Below are 20,758 nucleotides of genomic sequence, written 5' to 3' on the forward strand. Positions count from 1 at the left end.
TAGAGCTTTTTATGTAGCTTCTCGTAAAACTAGGCAAATATCTAGATGAGTTGATGTACCCCCAGAAGACCTCTGCATACCCCGGTTGAGAACCACTGTTCTAAAGCACACAGAAATATGCAGTGTGGGTAGTCATGATTAGCTGCACCATCAACTAATAGCAAGCTCAGCACATCAGACAAAACATTGCTTAGAATATACAATCAAATCCACTTTTAAGAAAAAAAAGAGATTCCTACCTCAATTTTTTTTAAAAAGATAATCTGCCTGCATAAAAGCATTCTCCACATCTGAGGACATGAGAGTCAATGATATGCACATAAAACTCGGCAAGTTATAAATATTTATGGAATGGAGAAGCAAGCAGCAGTGGCTAGAGCTGTGAAAGCTTCCGCCTTTCCCACCTAGAAAAGGCCCCATCTACACTACATAATTTTAGTGTTAACAACTCCAAATCCCTAGCACACCGATAGCATGACACACACACACACACACACACACACGTTTGCAGTGGTACACAAATATTCACAGAACAGTTGTGATTACACGTCAAGGCTATGCCCGTCAAGCCTTGAAGGTCTACACTGCCGCTGGGAATGAGCCTTCCAGCCAGGCAGACAGATTCGCATTGGAGGGGCTTGAGGCAGGACAATAAAAATAGCAGCCTGGATGATGCTGCACCCGCAATGGCGCGGGCAGGCCACCTGAGCTCAAATCCAGAAATTTGGGTGGGTCCAAGTCAGGTAGCTACCCCAAGCCTTCACTGGTACAGCAACGTCCATTGCTATTTTTAGTGTGCACTAGGCTCAAGTCCTGTTAGCACAAGTCTGTCTGCCCAGGCTGGGAGACTTGCTCCCAGCTGTAGACATGCTCTAATTGAACTGTTGTCTATCAAGATTTGCAGAGCCAAGTTTGGCTTCGTGACTCAGAATCTATTGGCGTTCATGGTCTGTAAAGTGACAGTGACGTTGGATACCACATTAATGTCCATTGTGGGGTGAGAATACCATGCCTCTTTGTTCACAGCAGAAAAGTGGAGCATTACTGAAATCTTATAACGCGAGTTTTCACCCCATCTAAACATGCATGCAGGATCAAGCCACAGTGATACACCAAGGCTCGGATCATCAGGAAGTTGCAGCCTTCTCTATGAAGCTATTGACTTAATGGGGTAAGCCCAGAATGGGCACATTAGTATTGTCTATAGCACCAGCGCAGTTCAAAAAGTCCAATTGTTCCTCAATGAAACTGGGACTTCCATTGGCAGTTCCAAATGCACGGCATTTCTGAAAGCCAGGCTACCAATTTACCGTATATACTCATTCATAAGCCAAATTTTTTTTAGCAAAAAAAGGGAAGCACCAGAGAAGGGGGTCGGCTTATAAACGGGCATAGAGATGGACAGGTGGGACACAGCCCCTCCCCCCAACAGAGGGAGCAAGGAACATGCTGCGGCCGCACCACCCGGTCTGGCCCGCCGGAGCAGGCTGCGGCCGCGTCGCCCAGCCTGCCGGAGCAGCTCCAGCCAGGTCAGAGACATCCTCCCCTGGCCCTCCCCAGATAAGGTGGGAAGGGATGGGATGGGGAGAGTGTGGGGGTCCCAGGCTAGGGGCGGGGTCATGTGGGGGGGTCACAGGGGTTACTCCCCTGACTCCCTGCTTCTCCCCCCAAAAAATTTCCCCACCAGTTGCTGTCCCGGCCCATCAGGGTAAGCAGCTGGGGTGCCGGGACACTTTGTTTACTTAGGTTTACCTCCGTGCCTGCGGACACTTGAGGTAAACAAATCATCTCGCTCCCCCAGCGGCTTATCCTGATGGCCTGGGAGCCAAAGTTTTCTGACCCTTGAATTATAGGGTCGGCTTATGAACGGGTTATAAAAATTTTCCATTTTTACTTATCCATCTTTGGGGGGGGGGAGGGGTCGGCTTATAAACCAACCAGCTTATGATCGAGTATATACGGTAAGTGCATAATTTTTACATGTGTTTGACAATGGGGGCGGGGGGAGGGTAATGCGGTTCTATTATTAAAATCCTATGTACATTTATATGCAAATTACACACAACTCTCTGGCTCTCAGCCGGTTGCCAGCAGGACCCAAGCATTACAAAAATTGAGTACCACTGCCCTAAACACTGTGAATGGTCGTACCAGTACAGGCTCACAACATGGTCCCTTAAAGGTTCCGTATGCTGAAAATTAAATCTGTCATGCATTTTATTTTTTGGCCCAGAGCAACTCAAACGGATTAGATATCCTAACACTACAACTAGTATTCCCAAAAAACAGCATTAACCTGCTCTTCTTTAACTCGTATAAACGTATTTCACTTTAATGATCTTGAGTCTGTTCTATTTGCCAGTGAATCATTAAGTTAACATTCAATAACATGTAGTAGGATTTGAAAATTTAACATTTAACTTAATTTAGTTGTTGCACTTTTGCAAATGAGGAAATTTGAAGCAGAATCCATCTTATGAAATGTCAAAGTTACTTGACGCAGAGAAGCTTCTTGCCTTGAAAAAGGTAAGCTTGGGAATAAACTCACTGCTATTTTGAGGGAGAATCCAAGGCTCCAAATTTGAACTACTGCATAATGATCTGAAAGAATTTGCCTATTGTATATTTTAAATGTGACCTATTTATATTTCTCATTCTATATTCAAAAAGTACTGTAATTTTGGGAATGATATTCTACTCTTCATGCATAAAGTGTTTGAATTCCTGCTTTAAGTGCAAAACTCAACTCAGCCTTAGCCATGGAACCACAAACAATGTTTGCAAAATAGGATGATACTGCAGTTGTGTTCAAGATGCACATCCTGCCACTCCTCTGTCAAGAATTTTGTAAAAAGCCTTTTTTTTTTGGTTGGACTTCCCTAAAAAAAAAAATCTGATCAACAGCCAATTTTCCAACATCTTTAACTAATACTAGAGCTGTGCTGGATAATCAATTCTTTATAAACCTATTTGGGCACAGTCAAGTGCTATAAATTAAAAATGTCAAGTCACTTCAAAGACTACTAAAAAGGATGCCATCAGAAGCGTGGCAGGGCAAAGAAATTTTTTTAAGCTTTTAAAACGTTGTTAAAATTGAAGCTAAGGGCTGAAATTTTAGGAGCTGCATCTGTCATGGAAGTTACTGTGATGTTAGTGCTCAGCATTGTTACCACAGTAACTTCGACTGTACAGAGGCATCCACCATGATATTAACACAGTTACTGCCACTGTGAGGGGCCATCAAAGCCTACCATTGTATGAGCACACCTGATATCACGGGGATAGTTTAAAAAAAAAAAAAAAAAAACACAGATCCTCTCAGTGTTGCCTTCCATTTGTCCCAGGCTGCTCCTATCTGTCTAAACCAGAGGTGGGCAAACTACGGCCCGCGGGCCACATCCAGCCAGCGGGACCGTCCTGCCCGGGGAGGCTAGCCCCCAGCCCCTTCCCCGCTGCCCACCCTCCCCCGCAGAGCCACACCACCGCACGGGCAGTGCTCTGGGCGGCGGAGCTGCGCGCTCCTGCCGAGCAGAGCGGCAGCGTGTCTGGCACCGGCCGGCGTAGCAACCAGACATGCTGCTCTGCAGCTCTGCTCGGCATGGTAAGTGGGCCAGGGCCGGGGGGTTGTATAAGGGGCGGGAGGCCACGGGGTGGCAGTCAGGGGACAGGGAGCAGTTAAATGGGGCGGAAGTTCGGGGAGGGGTGGGGGGCGGTCAGGGGACGGGGAATGGGAGGGTTGGATAGGCATGGGGTCCCAGGGGGCCTGTCAGTGGGCGGGGGTGTGGATGGGATCGGGGTAGTCAGGGGACTGGGTCCCAGGGGGCGGTTGGGGCAGGCGGTCCCGGGAAGGGGGGGACAAGGAGCAAGGGGGGCAGTCAGGGGATGGGAAGTGGGAGGGGGCAGATGGGGGCGGGGGCCAGGCTATTTGGGGAGGCACGGCCTTCCCTACCCGGCCCTCCATCCAGTTTTGCAACCCCAATGTGGCCCTCGGGCCAAAAAGTTTGCCCACGCCTGGTCTAAACTCTCCCTCCACCTCCAATCTAATTTCACTTTTATGACTAAAGAAAATAACTTTTGGAAACTTTTTTAATTCCTCTAAACACCCTCAGAATTTAAAGAAAAGATGAAAATTCTGTGCTGGTAAAATGCCTAGCTATTTAAATAAATGTCAAATAGAAGTTGATATATCTACAAGCCTAACTCAAAAGCAGTTTAAGCAGTCCATTTAAAAAAAAAAAATTTAGGAAGTAAAGCTTGAGATAAATCCTCATGAATTTTTCCCTTTTTTTTTTTTTTTTTTTTTTAAGAAAAGAATTAGAAACTTTTCAGAGAAAATACACTACTTCCACCCAAATCACCTGCAATTTAGCTGGAGCCAACATGACGCTCTGTGACACAAAGTCAGATCTTAAAAGCATTTCTTTCTTTCTCAAATATTTCAAATCACTTTTCTGTTTCCAGGCTGGTGCCGTGATTATCTTTGCCCAAGTTAAAAGCAAAAAGACTCACTCTCTTTGACATAGTATGGAAACTGGACAGAGGAGTCAGTGGATGCCATTTTGAGAACTACTCTAAAAAACTAATTTATAGAGGTACTGTCAATTTTTGTTCTAATGCAAACTCCATGTGATAATCACAACACAGAAGCAGCCCTTTCCCAGGAGCAGCTTCCTTGTTGGCTTCCTGTTCCCTGGACCCTTCTAACTCTCCCCAGAGTAGGGCCGTCCTTATAGGATGATTTAGTGAAAGTGATCAAAAAGACCTATACATCCTGTATACAGTCAACATATGGAGTTCAACAGCACAGGAAACCATCGTGAGAAACTCTTTCAATCCACCTCAACAAAAACTAGGTGCTATAGAGCTTTTCAATCAGTAGATCTCAAAATACTCCACAAAGGAAGGTATCTCCATTTTGCAGATGTATGATATACTTTGTTACTCCATCTACTCTAGCCAAGTCCAAAGGATACCAGCCATCACAATTCAACACAAAAAGGAGGAACTCTCCAAGATACCCATTACCCAATAAGCTCATTGAAATAACAAGATGGGGGCTCAGGTTTTATGCTTTAAAATGAAAGTGCAGTGTTGAAACAGACGTAGGATTAGATTTCTCACGCATTAAAGTGTACCTCAAAAAGGCAAATAAAAGGCCATCTCTTTACAACTGCTCAATACACTGTAGGCAAGTTCCTCTGCTTTACTGAGCCCTAGTCTACACTACAAATTTATGTTGCTATAACCGCATTGCTCTGGCATGTGGAAATCTGCACCCCTCAGCAACGCAGTTATACCATCCTAACTCCTAGTGTAGACAGTGCTATGTCGATGGGAGGGCTTCTCCTGTTGACATAGCAACTGCTTCTCAGGGAGGTGGAGTACCTGCACTGATGGGAGAACTCTCCTGTCAGCATAGGTAGCGTCTTCATGAAGCACTACAGTGGTACAGCTGCACTAATGCAGCTACATTTCTGAAAGTGTAGACAAGCCCTCAATACTTTCCTGGCAGCAAGGGAAACAAATACTGAATTCTTCCTGCTTTCCAGAATGATTGACATTAGATATACAAGACTTTCTTCTAATCAGCGTGCCTATCAAAAGCATGAGGAAATTCCAGGTTGCTATACAATTTGTAGTTACAAATTGTTAAAGAAAACAAAGGTGATGCCTTCCCCATCCTCCTCTCTGCTGCCTCTCCTAGCTTCTCCCATCTTCAAATAACTGCCATGTTTAACTAACCTAACTACTTGATTTCTGTATTTATCTAACCTACTTATGATTGACTCCATTAATTATAATACTTTTGGCACTAAGTATATTTATTCAAGAGCTACAGTTAAGCCAGGTGGATTGTTTCACTTTGTTTTCCTCAAGTTATTGAAGAGACCCACATTGTGAATGACTAATGCTTTAATCTTGATTAAATAGCTTGCAACAACATTGCTTACACTGTAGTTAAAGCAAAAAAGTCTTCAGAAATCAGGGAAGTGGTCTGCAAGTTTTTATTCTGAAATGAAATAACTTTACCTTCATACTTCCTTTTTTTTTTTAAACACATAAAAGCTACAAAATAAAGGGTGTCCAAACAAATGTGTTTGATATAAATAAATACAGTGTTTTGAACACCTGATAAACAGTTTTTAAAGTCTAAAATTAAACACCACCCCTTTAAAAATCCATTTAATGCACAACCCGGGGGGTGTGTGTGTGAAGTGCTCTCGTTGATTATTTCTTCCTTTAAAAGGCAGTAAGTTTGAGGGCCCCTTTTTCTCAAGGCTGTTTAGTTATGGTACATAGAAAGTGTATTAGATCAATTGTTAACATGCAAACTTTCTTCTGTATTTCACTTTACTTTCAAGATGTTCCTGCCACAGATTTTTTTAAAAGGCTTTATTGTATTATTGAAGAGATGTGCTTAGTTGTACTGAGAAGAAAGTAACTTACTTGTGCTTTTCATGATCTTTGACACCCCAAATGCAGACAGAGGCATCAGATTTTAGGCTTCACTCAAGAATTAAGAGTCCATTAGCTCCTGTACCAGCATGGCAGTCCTTCTCTTGGCCCTCCCTCTCAGCAGGTGTTTGTATGCTGCAGGGAACTGCCGATGTATTCCGGCTCACTGGTGGGCGCAACAGTATGGGTTGAGAGGCCTCAGGCTCAATAGAACTCAGGGAGTAAACCTAACAGCATTAAAGAAGGGGAGAAGGCTTGGGCTGAAATTTGTTATTGGGGCAGAGAACGACTCTTACTAGGTGTCTGTAAAGCACTTAACACAATGGAACTATGATTTCAGTTGGGGTCTCGAATGCAAACAGTTATTTGTTTCTTTGTAAATAAAGCCAAACATCATGAAGGGGATAAGCTTTGGCCTTTTACAGTGTGTGGGCTGTATTTTGGAGAAGTGTGGGAAAGCCACCTGTTCACAGGCCACCTATGAATCCTTTAATTCCCTTCCTGTCTCCAGTATTTTTGGCAACGCAAGCGAGTAGGGAAGGAAGAGGGAGCACTTTGGATGACAACCAAAAAGGTTGTGGGTTTATTTTCATCTGGCTTCTATTCCATTCAGATGCAGATTTCAGTTAAGCGGTCCTGTGGGGACTGGATAAGGAGTGCAGTGCCCACAGTTGGGTGCTCTTATGTGCAACTTGGAGAAGTGTGGTTGTTCAGAACACATCTACCTGTTCTGGTTAGTGAGCCCATCTCTACACTCACAGTCTAAAACATCTCACACCCCTACTAGGGTGCTTTTCCACTGAACTTACAAGCAAGTCAGGTAATGGAGAGTGCCTTCTCCTTTTTAAACAAAGACACCAAACTCTCAGATTTCCTTACAGCTACAGCAGAATACAGATAGAGGCAGTTCCATTTCTTGGCTAAGTATACAAGTCTTTCCAACCCTAATGAGAACAATGAAAATATAAATACAGATTTAAATAAAAATCTTCAGTGAAGAAATGAAAATGTGATGAGAGAAGTTGGAGTTTAATATCAGGCCTATCCTTTCTCAGGACTGCTTCTGAGCAGACTGCCAAATAGCACTGGGATTGTGTATGAAGGTTACACAGTTTCCCTTTTGTTCAATGGGAATATAAAATGAATGGGTTAAGCTGAAACTTGATGTGTGGACCATCAAATCTCTCATAATGAATTTGATCACCACAAGGTCCTGGGACATTTACTTTTCCATTTGGGGACTGTTAAGTGCTAAAAGTGGATCCATTAGCACAGGGGTACTCAACATTTTTCTTTGAGAGTTCTCCCCCCCAACATGCTATACAAATTCCAGGACCGGGGGGGGGGTCAGGGCTTTAGCCCTGCAGGGCGTGGGGAGACCCACGACTTGGGGCTTCAGATGCCAGACGGGTGGGGGGGGGTTCACGGTTCCTGCCCCATGGGGTGCTGGGAGTACCTTGGGACTCCCAGCTTTAGCCCCACGGGGCGGCTTATGGCTTGCGGACCCCCAAACAGCTTGCAGACCCCCAGTTGAGAACCATCGTATTAGCACTCTGCCAATGTTCTCAATTGTACAGAAACAGCATGAGATTCTGAGATGAAAGTAAAAAGCAACAAAGAGTCCTGTGGCACCTTATAGACTAACAGACTTATTGGAGCATAAGCTTTCGTGGGTGAATACCCACTTCGTCAGACGCATGCTTTTTACAAATCCAGACTAACACGGCTACCCCCTGAGATGAAAGTGGCATGCCTAAATACCAAAATGGTAGTCTACAGTCAGCACTAGAGAAGATGGATTCCAAAAAACAAAGAGTGTGGGTAGGAACAAACTAACTGAGATGATAGTGAGAAGAGCCACTAGTACTAAGCCAAGACACTCTTTAAGCTACTCAAGAGCTCTTTATGGTGATAACAGAACACAAATGAATAGACCCAAGAGTAAGGCCTTGTCTACACTACAAAATTAAGTTGACCTAAGTTAGGCTATGTCTACATAAGAGACTTTACAGAGGCACAGCTGTGCCACTGAAGCTGCTCTGCTGTACCATCTCCTGTGTAGCTGCTCTATGCCAACAGGAGAGAGCTCTCCCATCAGCATAATTAAACCACCCTCAACAAGCGGCCGTAGGTATGTCGGCAGGAAAGCGTCTCCCACTGACACAGTGCTTTCCACACCAGCACTTCTGTTGGTGTAACTTATGTCACTCGGGGGAGAGAATGGGGTAGTTTTTTCACACCCCTGAGCGACATAAATTTTAATCGACAAAAGTGCTAGCATAGACATAGCCGAAGGTCGACATACAGCTACGGCAGCTCATGGCCACACTACACCCTCTCTGTTGGTGGTGCACGTCCTCACTAGGAGCACCTCCACAAACTTAACTGTGTGGGGCATTGTGGGGCACTGACAGCACCCCCACCCCAGGGCCCACAGCCCAAGCTATATGCCCCCCCGCCCCGGGGCTCCCAGCTGTCAGCCCCATCACCAGGCCGCTCCAGCTTTGAGCTCTGGGATGGGTGGGCTCCGGCTGTAAGCCCCACGCAGGGCTGGCAGCCAACAGATGATTTAAGTATAACGCAGTGTTTACACAGACACTGTGCCTCCCTATCTACACCAACCTAAGCACTACCCTCTTGTGGAGGTGGCGTTATTAGGTTGGTGTAGTGGGCAACTTACATTGGCAGGAGCAACATTGTAGTGTAGACACGTACATAGTTAGGTTGACATAGGGGTGTGCGAAAGAATTTAAATTTCACTGCTTTTGGAGGGGCATGTTTTGTGCCCCCGCCACAGCCCCGGGGCCGGAGGAGTTCTGTGGCTCTGCCAATTATTGGGGGGGGCATGTCCCGACTTGCCCCTTCTTGTGCATGCTCCTAGGTTGACATAAGGCAGCCTATGTCAATCCAACTCCACTGTGTAGACCAAGCCCAAGGGCTAGTCTACACTGGCAATGCTAAAGCGTTGCTGCGGCAGTGCTTTAACGTGCCTTGTGTGGTCGCCATGCAGTGCTGGGAGAGAGCTCTCCCAGTGGTCTAAAAAAACCCCACCTCAATGAGGGGCGTAGCTCCCAGCACACGTGCACTGTCTATACTGGCACTTTACAACGCTGCAACTCGCTGCGCTCAGGGAGGGTGTTTTTTCACACCCCTGAGCAAGAAAGTTGCAGCGCTGTTAATTGCCAGTGTAGACAAGCCTTAAGTCACAAGACCATCAACAGGTCAAGAGTTGTAAAGCAACCACATGTCATCTCTATTATAAGCTAATGGACTTACAAGAGTTTGCAGGGCAAAGTTCCAGACACTGCAAGAAAGCTACTTCTGTTCTCGTCAATTAGTCTGCCTTTCTAATAGTCTCCGAAAGGACTATTTTTTGTTGCCTCCTTTTTTAATAGGTGGAGCTCAATTCCATTACACTACTCAGCTACCCCAAACAGCTATATTATTAGTGGAAAGCACAGATGTATTATAAACATCATTTTTTCAAAGACAACTCTAATTCAAGTATTGGGATAGGTGGCCACTATACCAGACTTTATTAGAAAAAGTTGAACCAAACACAGATGATTTATGCCATGTGAACTCAAAAGGCATTCTGAAAATGGAACACAATTTAATTAAGGCCACACAATATAACTATAGCTGTAGAAAGTAAAAGGATAAACCTAATTTTTTTGTAGTTATAGGGGTGCAAAGTAAGTTAATTCTCAAATTTATATATTCATTCTAATAATCTATGATCACAAACAGCTGAGGACACCCTCTGATCCAAACATTTCTTTTGGCATATTCTGAAAGAAACCACAGAACATTAAAATATTTATAAGACTATGTTCAGCCTGAAGTAAGGAAAAGTCAAAGTAATTCACAATTGTAACCATCCTTTCTTATCACCCAGCCCTCAACGAGGGGAGGAAAAAAAAAAAAGACTTGTTTTTCAGTTTTGGTTGGGCTCCTATAAGTTTAGCCTTTTCAATCCATCAGCCTAATAGATTTCATTATTCCATTTACTAAATGTGTTCTAGGGATGCCCCAGACATCAGTGTGGGTTCTCCAACATTCTTTCCTGGCCATTTAACAGCACTGACTGAGGAGAAGGAATTGTTCAAAAAGGCTGAGTATCTGACTCATTTGTCATTCTAGAATTCGGTGTTAAATGCTAACTCCTCCCTTTAAAGAAATCAATCCCCTTTTCTGCTCTTTCATTTTTTAGAATACTCTCTCTTGACATCCAGGGGAGCATAAAGCTATAGGTGGTTGCTAAATTAGGGTCATAATGTGCCACTCATTGAGATGCCAGGCCAGCTAATGCCCAGAATGTTGTAAATTACCAAGGACAGCTGGTAATGATAACTCACTAGTTACTCACTTAACCTCTTCCTATGAACTCAACTCCAGGGGGGGAAAAAAACACCACCACACCACTAGTGAAGACAAAGTAATCTTCATGCTAAAGTTCTCTTTCCATCATCATCATGTGCATGAATACCATTCACTACCAATAGCATGATTTTATGCTGCTCAGCTTAACATTTAATACTAACATGAAACAACAACAAAAAGACAAATCCTGAGCTTGTGATTTGATCACACAAATGCGTTCATCTGATAAATCAATATCTCAGACAGCAACGCTTCATTTCACTATACCAGTGTTTCTCAAACTGCGGTCGCCGCTTGTGTAGGGAAAGCCCCTGGCGGGCCGGGCCGGTTTGTTTACCTGCCCCGTCCGCAGGTCTGGCCGATCGCGGCTCCCACTAGCCACAGTTCGCCGCTCCAGGTCAATGAGAGCTGCTGGAAGCGGCGCGGGCTGAGGGACTTACTGGCCGCCGCTTCCAGCAGCTCCCATTGGCCTGCAGTGGCGAACCGCGGCCAGTGGGAGCCGCAATCTGCCAGACCTGCGGACGGGGCAGGTAAACAAACCGGCCCGGCCCGCCAGGGGCTTTCCCTACACAAGCGGCGACCCCAGTTTGAGAAACACTGCACTATACTAAGATAATATTTCCATAAAACTAAGTGTAAACACAAACACTGAAGTAAGTTAATGACAAGGGACCCTGGGAGCCACTTTCAATTTTGAGTGTAATTTACAGCCTTATACTTGGAGGTCTACGCACACTACTTTGATATACATACAGTGGTGCTGGAACCCTTTTAATAGTGGGGGTGCTGAAATCTAGCTCCCTTACTCCTTCCGCGACTCCCACAGTAGGGGCCGGGAGCAGTGCTGTGTCTCCGGATGGGGGAGGAAGAACCCAAACAGGGGTAAGGGGGAAAGGCTGGGGGTGGGCACAGGGCCAGGAGCAGAGCCCCAGACACGGGCCCGCAGCCAAGACCCTGCATGCGGGGTCAGGAGTGGAGCCCCGTGAGTGGGGCCAGCGACCAGGACCCCGGGAGCAGGGGGCTGGGTGCGGGGCCCCAGACACAGGGCCAATGAGCAGGGCCAGAGCCGCAGGCGCGGGGCCCTGGGTACAGGGTCAGCAGCCGGGAAGTGGGCAGGCAGCCAGGACTGGAGCCCGGGGTACAGGGCCTGCGGCCTAGACCCGAACCCCGGGCTGGGAAGCAGAATCCCGGGCTTGGGGCCACAGGCCGGGAGCAGGGGCCCGGCGCGGAGCCCTGGGCACGGGGCCAGCAGCCAGGGAACAGGGCCGGGGCCCAAGCCCCGGGCTGGGGAGTGGAGGCCTGGGTGAGGGGCCAGCGGCTCCGCGTAAAACCTAGGGGTGCTACAGCACTCCCTGCACCCATAGTTCCCACTCCTATGTATACTTATTAAAAATAAGGTTTATTTGTCTACAATAGTAGGTAACTAGCTAATCTTTAACAGCTGAAGAATCACATCCTTATCCAGTGACTTTGCAGTAAGACATAACACAGTATTGGGTTTTGTAGTATCATGAATAATGCAACCCTTGATAAGTCATCCAGAGGGTAACAAGTCAGAAGATTTAGCCTACTTGTCACCAGTGCTCAAGGTTCACACAAGGTTGAAGTGGGCAAGAGGGAAATGCTCAAAGTCTCGTAGACATTCCAAATGCATAGTTTTAACCCTCAAAAAAGCTAAAGCAGACACATACTTTTTCCCCTGCCCAGGATATGAAAAAAATCCATACCCAACTGACATAGCTACACCAACCTAACCCCCAGGGTACATGCAGCTACATAGATAGAAAATTGCTTCCATCAACCTAGCTACCATCGTTTTAGGAGGTGATGTTTCTACAGTGACAGAAAAACCCCTTCCATTGCTGTTGGCGAGTCTACACACCATGGGGCTATGCCAGCATAGCTAGGGTGCTGAAGCTATGCCAGTATTGTCCCCATAGCGTATGCGTACCCACAGACTTCAGAGTTAACACCCCACTGATATAAACTGAGGTAGTTCACACCTCTTGGGGCAAACAAGTGTGTCCTCTTCCTTATACTAACTCATGTGCAGGCAGGCAGCATTCAGGAAGGCTGGCCAGAGGATGTGGACTCTCAGCGCGTCATGGAGCCCCGTTGTATTCCTGTGTACGGATACCCAGTTGTCCCACTGCTTTGTGAATCCCCTGAACATTCACCCCATGTATTTTGGGGCATAAGCAATGTGGAAGCTACCACAGCCTGAGGATGGAGTACTGCTCGAAGAGCAGGAGTGGGTATACACACATGTGGATTCTATCAACCCCCAGACCTGAAGGAATTCCATGATGCACAGCCCAGCTACTCAGGATGGGATTTGAGCTTCAGGCAGTTCATGACTCTTCCTGAATCTCCACAGGCAACCTGCAACACAAGTTCTACAGTTTTTGGCATTTTGCTTATTCTGCCTGGGATCCAGTAATAGCAAATACTAGACACGCAGACACTACAAAATGGCCACCAGGTCTTTGTCAACACTAGCAAAAACAAGACATGTAATTCACCACCAGTTCAACTGGTGAATTCAACTGGTGATAAGAAAAGTAGAAACTGTACAGTAGACAAAGTTTAGGCAAGCTTAAGCATTTTTTATCATGTCTAAAGCTCAAGTCGTACCATCAGCCCAGCTGCTTGGGCCAGGAAATTCTCATTGGTGGCAGTTTAGACACAACTGTGCAGGGTACAGAAGAGCCATATGCAGCTCAAGAGCCGTAAATTAAGAATAACTGATTAACTCAACAACTGCTGAGTTAGGCACTTACTGATCATGCCTGGTATCAGGTATGTTTCTGTCCATTTGCAGTTTGTCACTTTCTACTTGATTGAACTTATTACGAGCGTATGGGTCCTGACCAGATCGGACCATAGTAACACCAACATAACTGTCTTGATCAAAATCTTGCCATCGAACTTTTCCTGAAAAGGAAGAAACCCAAAGTTAAATATTTGCATCATAGATCTGAAGCTCTAGTTAAGCTCTAGTTTTCAAATGTCTGAAATCAAGTTTTCGCTTTTACGAGATCAAAGTGCTTTAAAATAAATGAAGCCTTAACACAAAGTTATTTGCATAAAATTATTTGCTCTGAGTCACACAATTGACTAGTGCAAAGTTTCAGTAGGAACTGAAATAATAGTATCCTGACTCCTAGTCCTGCTGCTACTGTAATCACTAGACCACGCTGCTTTCCTCAGTTACAGGTTTTAACCTCGGGAACCATATGTTCCACTTTCAAAGGACATTTCCACATCAGGCAGCTGATGATTCAAGCACAGATTTACACCCCAAGACACATTTAATTTTTCCAGTTTAGATTTCAATTAACTTCACTAAACCAAACCAAACCACTATGGTTTAATTTAGCCAGTCTCATCTTTAAAAGTAATGATTTGTATCTCCATGCTCTAAAGGTCTGTTCTTCATAAACTTGGTTACAAGTAAATTTTATACGTTATTTTGTAAGACACACATATGCTACCAATAGTTAGGACACTTGACCACTTTGATATGAAATACATGAACTAGTTGGAACACTTTGTAGCTTTTAGGTTCTGTCATGAGCAGGTTAACTCTTTACTAAAAAGAGCACATAGCTATGCGATCCCTGGTAATACAGTAGTTGGCATGCTTATGGGGATGTATACTTTATCCAAAGCCTGCTTCTTCTAACACTATAGTACGCAATTAAGGTAAAACAATGTTTTCTTCTAAGAGGATGGACCCTTTCATAAAATTACTGACCTTGTGATATACCCCAGAAGCTTGAAAGTTTGCATCTAGAAAAAATGAAACTCTGTTCTTAACTCTTCATCATTTTAAATAAATTATTCCTTCTTATATGGCTATTGATAGCCAACCTATTGCAACTGTACAGGATTTACGCTTTATGACTCAAAACCACTTGAGCACAAATAGTGTTACCCCTAACAACTAAATGCAATTTTAATGCAGAAGTGTTCTTCAAGGCATCATACTGAAGTTGCTGTGTAGCACCAAGCACACTACTGACACTAAACAAATGATGACACAAAGCAACTCTCTTTTGGGGTCAGTATGTTTGACAACTAACGTGTTCACAAGGAGAAGTTATGCTTCACTGAGCGTTTTTCAAATGCAACACAGGGAACTGACATTTCAGAGGTATTTTTGGGCAAGTCCAGTAAGTGGCAGATTAGCAGAGAGAGTCATTCTCTTGGAGCACCCCATGGATACTAACAAAAGTTTTTAGGCAAGTAAAGCGTATACTTTAGGATACTTTACATGTAACCTGCTGCTCTGCTTCACGGATGTACTATAACAACAGGCATTCATTAGGGCAACCAGAGAGTGGTCAGACATTTCAAATACACCTTTACTGTTGCCAATTTGAGTGTGCGCAAAGTGAGTTAGGGCTGTCTGTTACACAACTGATTGAAGATATAGCCAGCTAGAATTCCATTTGGAATTTCTGCTGGAAAATAAGACTGATACCAAATTATTGTGTGACACAAAAAATCCATCAAGAATGGAAACTGTTTACTGAAAAGAAAAATCATTGAGTAGATTTAAGATTCTCTAGGGTTTGAGCCACCGGAGGAGCTGATGAAGTTAGCTCTGACCAAGCCTGTGGTGGTGTTTGGAGTTCAAATACTGACAGCTTACCTGAACAGCAAGTACTAGTGAAAAGCAGAGGAGCCACGGAAGTAAATGTTTTAAGAGTCTAGTCACAGAGCAAGAACCTAGATGCCTATATTTTGGATTACAGGTTTAAGAGCTATTCAATTAGTTCAGATTGAACACCTCCTACAAATGAATTCACCTCCCAAAAGAGGCTGAAGAAAACATGCAGAAAAGCCAGAACCAGAGAGACCAAAATGTAACAGACCGAAAAACATTTATTTAGCAACCTGTGAAGAGAGCCAGAGGAGAGACTACAGCACTATGGGGAGAAAGACAGATTTTCAGCTTCCAATTAGTGAAAATGCAGCAGAGGGAACACTTTGTAGCTGTCAAAGCCCAACCTTAAGAGTGGTGAAAAGAAACTTCTATGAGTCTTCCAAAATTTCTCTCAGGATATTTTCAGGGGTCTACCCTTTGAAGGCAGTTCTACACTTGAGAATTCTGACATTGCAAACACTTACGACATCTTCACACAACAGTTTGCAAAAATGCACAATTGCTCCTACTTGAAACAAGGCTTATCACTTCTCCTGCACCGAGTCTCTCAGCACTTTTAAAGAGATAGCATATGCCACTAGTTCTAATGCTGCAGCTACACCATAGTAACTGGTCTTCCTAGCAGTGTTCCACAATATCCCTGCAAGCTCTCCAGCAACCAATATGTTCAATATCACTGTGAGAGATATGGCAAACAGGTATACCTCTAGACCTCTGTATTTAACATTAGGAATGTTATCTGTATATTTGAGCGAGCCCTTGAAAGCATGAAAAACGTCAGAGACTATTATATTGAGAGGCCAGGCGATATGGGCACACATGATACAAAGGTCTGTGAACGTTCTAAGTATTTGTGTATTCCTGGCTCACCGGGTGATTTCCCTGTGGAATCACTATGGATGATCAACGCAAAATCCCAAGGCTGGTTATGCAGATACCCAGCGTTTGAAGCCTGACCACCTGGGAAAAGGGGCAGTGACTGGTTTTACATGTTTCAGGAGGCTTGAAAACAAAAACGGGTTTTGGATATAAAGGCAGAGTTTGAACTGACAGAGCGGGCTTCTTGGGCTACAAACGGACATGACCTGATAACCAAGAAAGCCAAAGCCTGACTGAAAGATCTGAAAGACTTTGGAATTTATCAGGGATTCCAATTCCCATAAGAACTGGGTGGGGGGCTTCTGGTGAACTTAGGCAATTAATCCTTTTATTGTTTTACATGTTTTCTCCAAGGCTTTTTATCCTAAAATAAATGTGCTCTGCTCTGAAAGAGCTGTTTAACTACTTGGAACTGCTGGCATACACTGGTCAAAGCCCTGGAAGTGAAAGCAACACGCAGGTGCTGGACTCAGACTTGTGGAGATAAACAAGGGGGCTGCAAATCTAAACTCCCTGGGTTAAGAGGGAGAGGGATGTGTGTCCCTGGCTCAGAGAATGGTGATGGCTAGAGGCCTGAGAGGGGATTCCTTGAGCAGACCAGAGGAGGTCAAAGGTTTAGTTAGCCCAAAACTGTGACAATCACCTATACTCCTGATTATTCATACTGAACTACAGTAACTTCTATTATTCAATGCATATTTGTTTTCCATTTTATAAAGTGCAATGCATTCAATCCTAAGGCTTTTCTGGTTTCAAAAATAAAGGCTATTTTAATGTAATACTGACATTTAATTTTACAAAATACATACTACTGTATACATTAAAAATGTTAATGTGTATGATTCACTTTTTAAATTGTTACAGCACCTCTTCAATAGTGAAATGGTATTCCCACCAACCCCTGCTTCAGGGACTTGCGCTGACAACTGTGGAATGCGTACCCACAATGCTCTGGTATGGCAGCAGTTGGAGGGAGCAATGCAAGTGTTCTTAGACAGGTTTACATCAGCTAGAATTGCTCATGTGGCATTGCATGGTTACAAGTTACAACAGTTCAAATGAACTACTGTAAATTATAACTGCACAGAGGGAAATTGAAACGCTGCTCAGCAAAAATGAGGCTATTGTCTTTGAAGCTGCAAAGAGGGTAGTGTTTGACAATTTACTAAAAATTAAGTTTTAAGATAAAATTAATCAGCATTTTCCAGCAACTGAACATGTATTTTTATATGTTATCTGCTTCGTTTCCCAGTATACAAGCACGACTGCAGAACTCATTTTTCAGAGCTACTGGTGAGCATTTACTGGTGGCTTGGAGAGCTGGGTCTGTTTCCCATTGTCAAATTGCAGTAAAAGACAGGTACAAATACTTAGCTTATATTTTACCTTATGCAATATTGATAGAACATGTTTCCTAAACTTTGTATTGTATATGCTGTGGAGTGTAGTTTTGATTTAGCTTAGAAGACACATTGTTAAACTAAAAATAAAATTTTCCCCAAAAATTGTGGTTCTGATTCATATATGATATCAGATTAAGTTTCAGGATTGGCAGTTAGTACCCAACAAGACTGAAGAAAAAAATAGAACCATATTCCTAATCACTGACAATGTCCCAGAGAGCAGTGGAGATTTGCACTGCTTTAGGCATTAGTGATGCAGTCAGCTGTGGCTCCATCCCACAGCTGCAGAGCAGCAGGCTCCGGCTTTGGGTCTGGACTCACCCCCGCCACATCGCCCCTGGCCCCCGCTGCCTCTTCCAGTCCCCATCCGTGCAGCAGGACCCTATGCTTCTGCCCTGACCCCCCCATCGCCCTTGACCCCTTCTGCCTCCCATCTATCCCCCATCACCACATGGCCCCCTACTCAACTCCCCATCCAAAGCTTAATTTGTCCGCCAGCTTGTTGGGGCTGAGTAGGTCTGCTGGAAAAGGGACATTAACAAATATACAAATATCACTTTTCACAGCAGAAGACTTACTTGCTAGCAAGTCTAAAAAAAACAAAAACGCAACCAAAAAAGCAGAACATGCAAAGCACCTTATTTGTGTTTCTATTCTGTTTAGGCCAGTTAAGAATAGAGACAACTGTACATGAATTTTTAATTACCGAGTCTGCAAAAAAAACCCTACATAAATAAATTACAATGATTTGGACATGCATATGTGAATATTTAATTTGTTTTTTCTAAAGTTAAGTATTTTAGGAAAAATTGTCAGCAGCCACCATCAAGAGTTGGTGGCCGCACTTTAAGGCCACCTAAAAATTTGTTTGGAGAACCCCTGAACACAGCACCGTGAATAGAGTTTTTGATAGTAAAATGTCAATTTACCTTTAAAACGTTAATGGCTTTGTATAAACACGGACTCCCAAGTTCTACTTTTTAAAATATTTGTGCACTGAGCTCTCAGTAAACAATTCCTTGCTTTTCTTGGAGCTCTAGAAATACAAGGTTGCAGAAGGCTGAAACAAGCAGCAGCTCTCCTAAACCTCAACTGAAAAGCAGGAAGGGAATAGTGAGCCAAAGAGAGAAAAGGAGGAAAAAGCCAAATAGCTGAAGCCTAACCACTTGCATTAAAAAAGTTGCACAAAACTTGCAGAAGTCTGGATAGAGATCCCATAACTGTATTCACAACATTATGTGCAACCCATCATTAAAAACGCTCATACCAGTACAGCATTTTAAGAGTATAATCCTGTGACAATATATTCTTTGAGCGTTGTAATCAGAGCCTTGTATATTCTGCAAGAGTATGTTGATTCTTATTCATCATTCTTACTCAGGTAGGAGAGACTGGTCAACAGACCTCCTTTCTGAATATTCTGGCATCTGGTCTCATTCCTGGCTCCATATCCTCCAGCTCCTGTCCTCTCCCAAACCTCTAAATCCTCCCTTTCCATGTTTTCCCCATACCCATCCCAACACCTATGTCTGCTCCCTATGACCAATGGAAAGGTCTCCCCTACTCAGGAGGAAAGCCAAAAGCATTTGATATATGCCTGGAACCCCTAAACCAGTGGTGCCCAAACTTTTCCCAGGGGCCAAGAGTGGGGGCCAAGGGCTGGGGCCGGAGGAAAGCTGGGGCAGGACAGGGCAGGGCTGGGTGGCGCTCCCTCCCCGCCGCACCTCCTGGGGGGAACGCCTCATACTTTGGGGACCATTGCCCTAAACCATGACTAAGTAGCCTAATCCCTACAAATGAAGAGCTGCAGCTAAAAGTCACAAGAAAAACTAAACTATAGTAAAAGTGAGAGGTATTAAACATATTTGCAAAGAGGCCTGTTAAAGAGAAAACTGTACAGAAAAAGGACTGCTAGAAAGCAAACTAACAATTACCACCAAGTCTTTACGCACATGGATAAACTGGAAAATAAATTGTTAAAAAAAAATTAATTTCTAATCTATGGTGCGTAATACTCAAATATATTTTTATATATATATAAAATATATATATATATATATATATATATATATATTTATTTATTTTGCTAGAAAGCAAATGTTCATAATAATTATATTTCCTTAAGTGACTAAAACAAGCTGGGCCAAAGACTGTAGGGTGGAAAACCATTAATTTAAATAGTTTATGCTGCACCAGATTTTACGATTACAAAACAAAAACATGCTTAAATTATAGCAAATCCTGCTTAACAAAGTACAGAGGAAAATTCGCCTAGGTTGTTAATTTTCTTCAAGATCATCTATACTAGTCCAGATGCTTGGGTTATAATTTCTCCCGACCAAGCATCTGGATTTGTATAGAAGATCAATGAAAGAACACATACTGTGGAACCATATGGTAGAAAGTAATTTCCTTTGCAAGACACACTTGTCCTTCAAGTAGAGTGCTAGGCATTGGAAACAATTCTAATAAGTTATTAGCCTTTTTTTTTTTTTTTTTTTTATTTTATTATTAAATACACTCTTTGGTGCTTTAATTCTAGCTATGCATATTTATCACTGCTGCAAAACAGTGGCTTTATAGCAACAGGAGTATTAGGAAGAGGAACAAACCTATATTGATAATACATAAAAGAGCACATCACACGGTCACTTGGGGCTTTCCTAGCTCATACCTCAGGAAATGTCCCTGTGCTTCTTAAACAAAGACACTGGACTCCTTGCTCCATTCATATGTTCTATGCTAGAGAATGTCAGATATGAGTGGGAAAAGATGTCACTTTGCTTTGGAGCACATAAAGCTTATAGCCAACACATTAGCCTAGACAGACTGTTACACAAGAGAAACACAATATATATCACAAAAGCCTGTTTTTTTTTTTTCAATTTGAAGCTAAAATGGCCTGCTCCTGATTGAAGCTGGGCTCATGTGTTAAGTATCATATTCCATCGGGGAGTGCATACCA

The 20,758-nt window shown here is 43.6% G+C and overlaps 1 protein-coding gene across 1 annotated transcript in view; it reads right to left on the reverse strand.

Moving 5' to 3' along the window:
• Nucleotides 1-20,758, reverse strand: part of GALNT2 (polypeptide N-acetylgalactosaminyltransferase 2) — a 150,091-nt gene that overhangs the window by 53,232 nt on the left and 76,101 nt on the right. The window contains exon 3 of the mRNA XM_065400847.1: nt 13,620-13,773. Coding sequence (XP_065256919.1) covers nt 13,620-13,773 — 154 coding nt within the window. The remainder of the gene's footprint in view (nt 1-13,619; nt 13,774-20,758) is intronic.

This window comes from Emys orbicularis, chromosome 3, assembly GCF_028017835.1.
Source record: "Emys orbicularis isolate rEmyOrb1 chromosome 3, rEmyOrb1.hap1, whole genome shotgun sequence".
Lineage (NCBI taxonomy): Eukaryota > Metazoa > Chordata > Testudines > Emydidae > Emys > Emys orbicularis.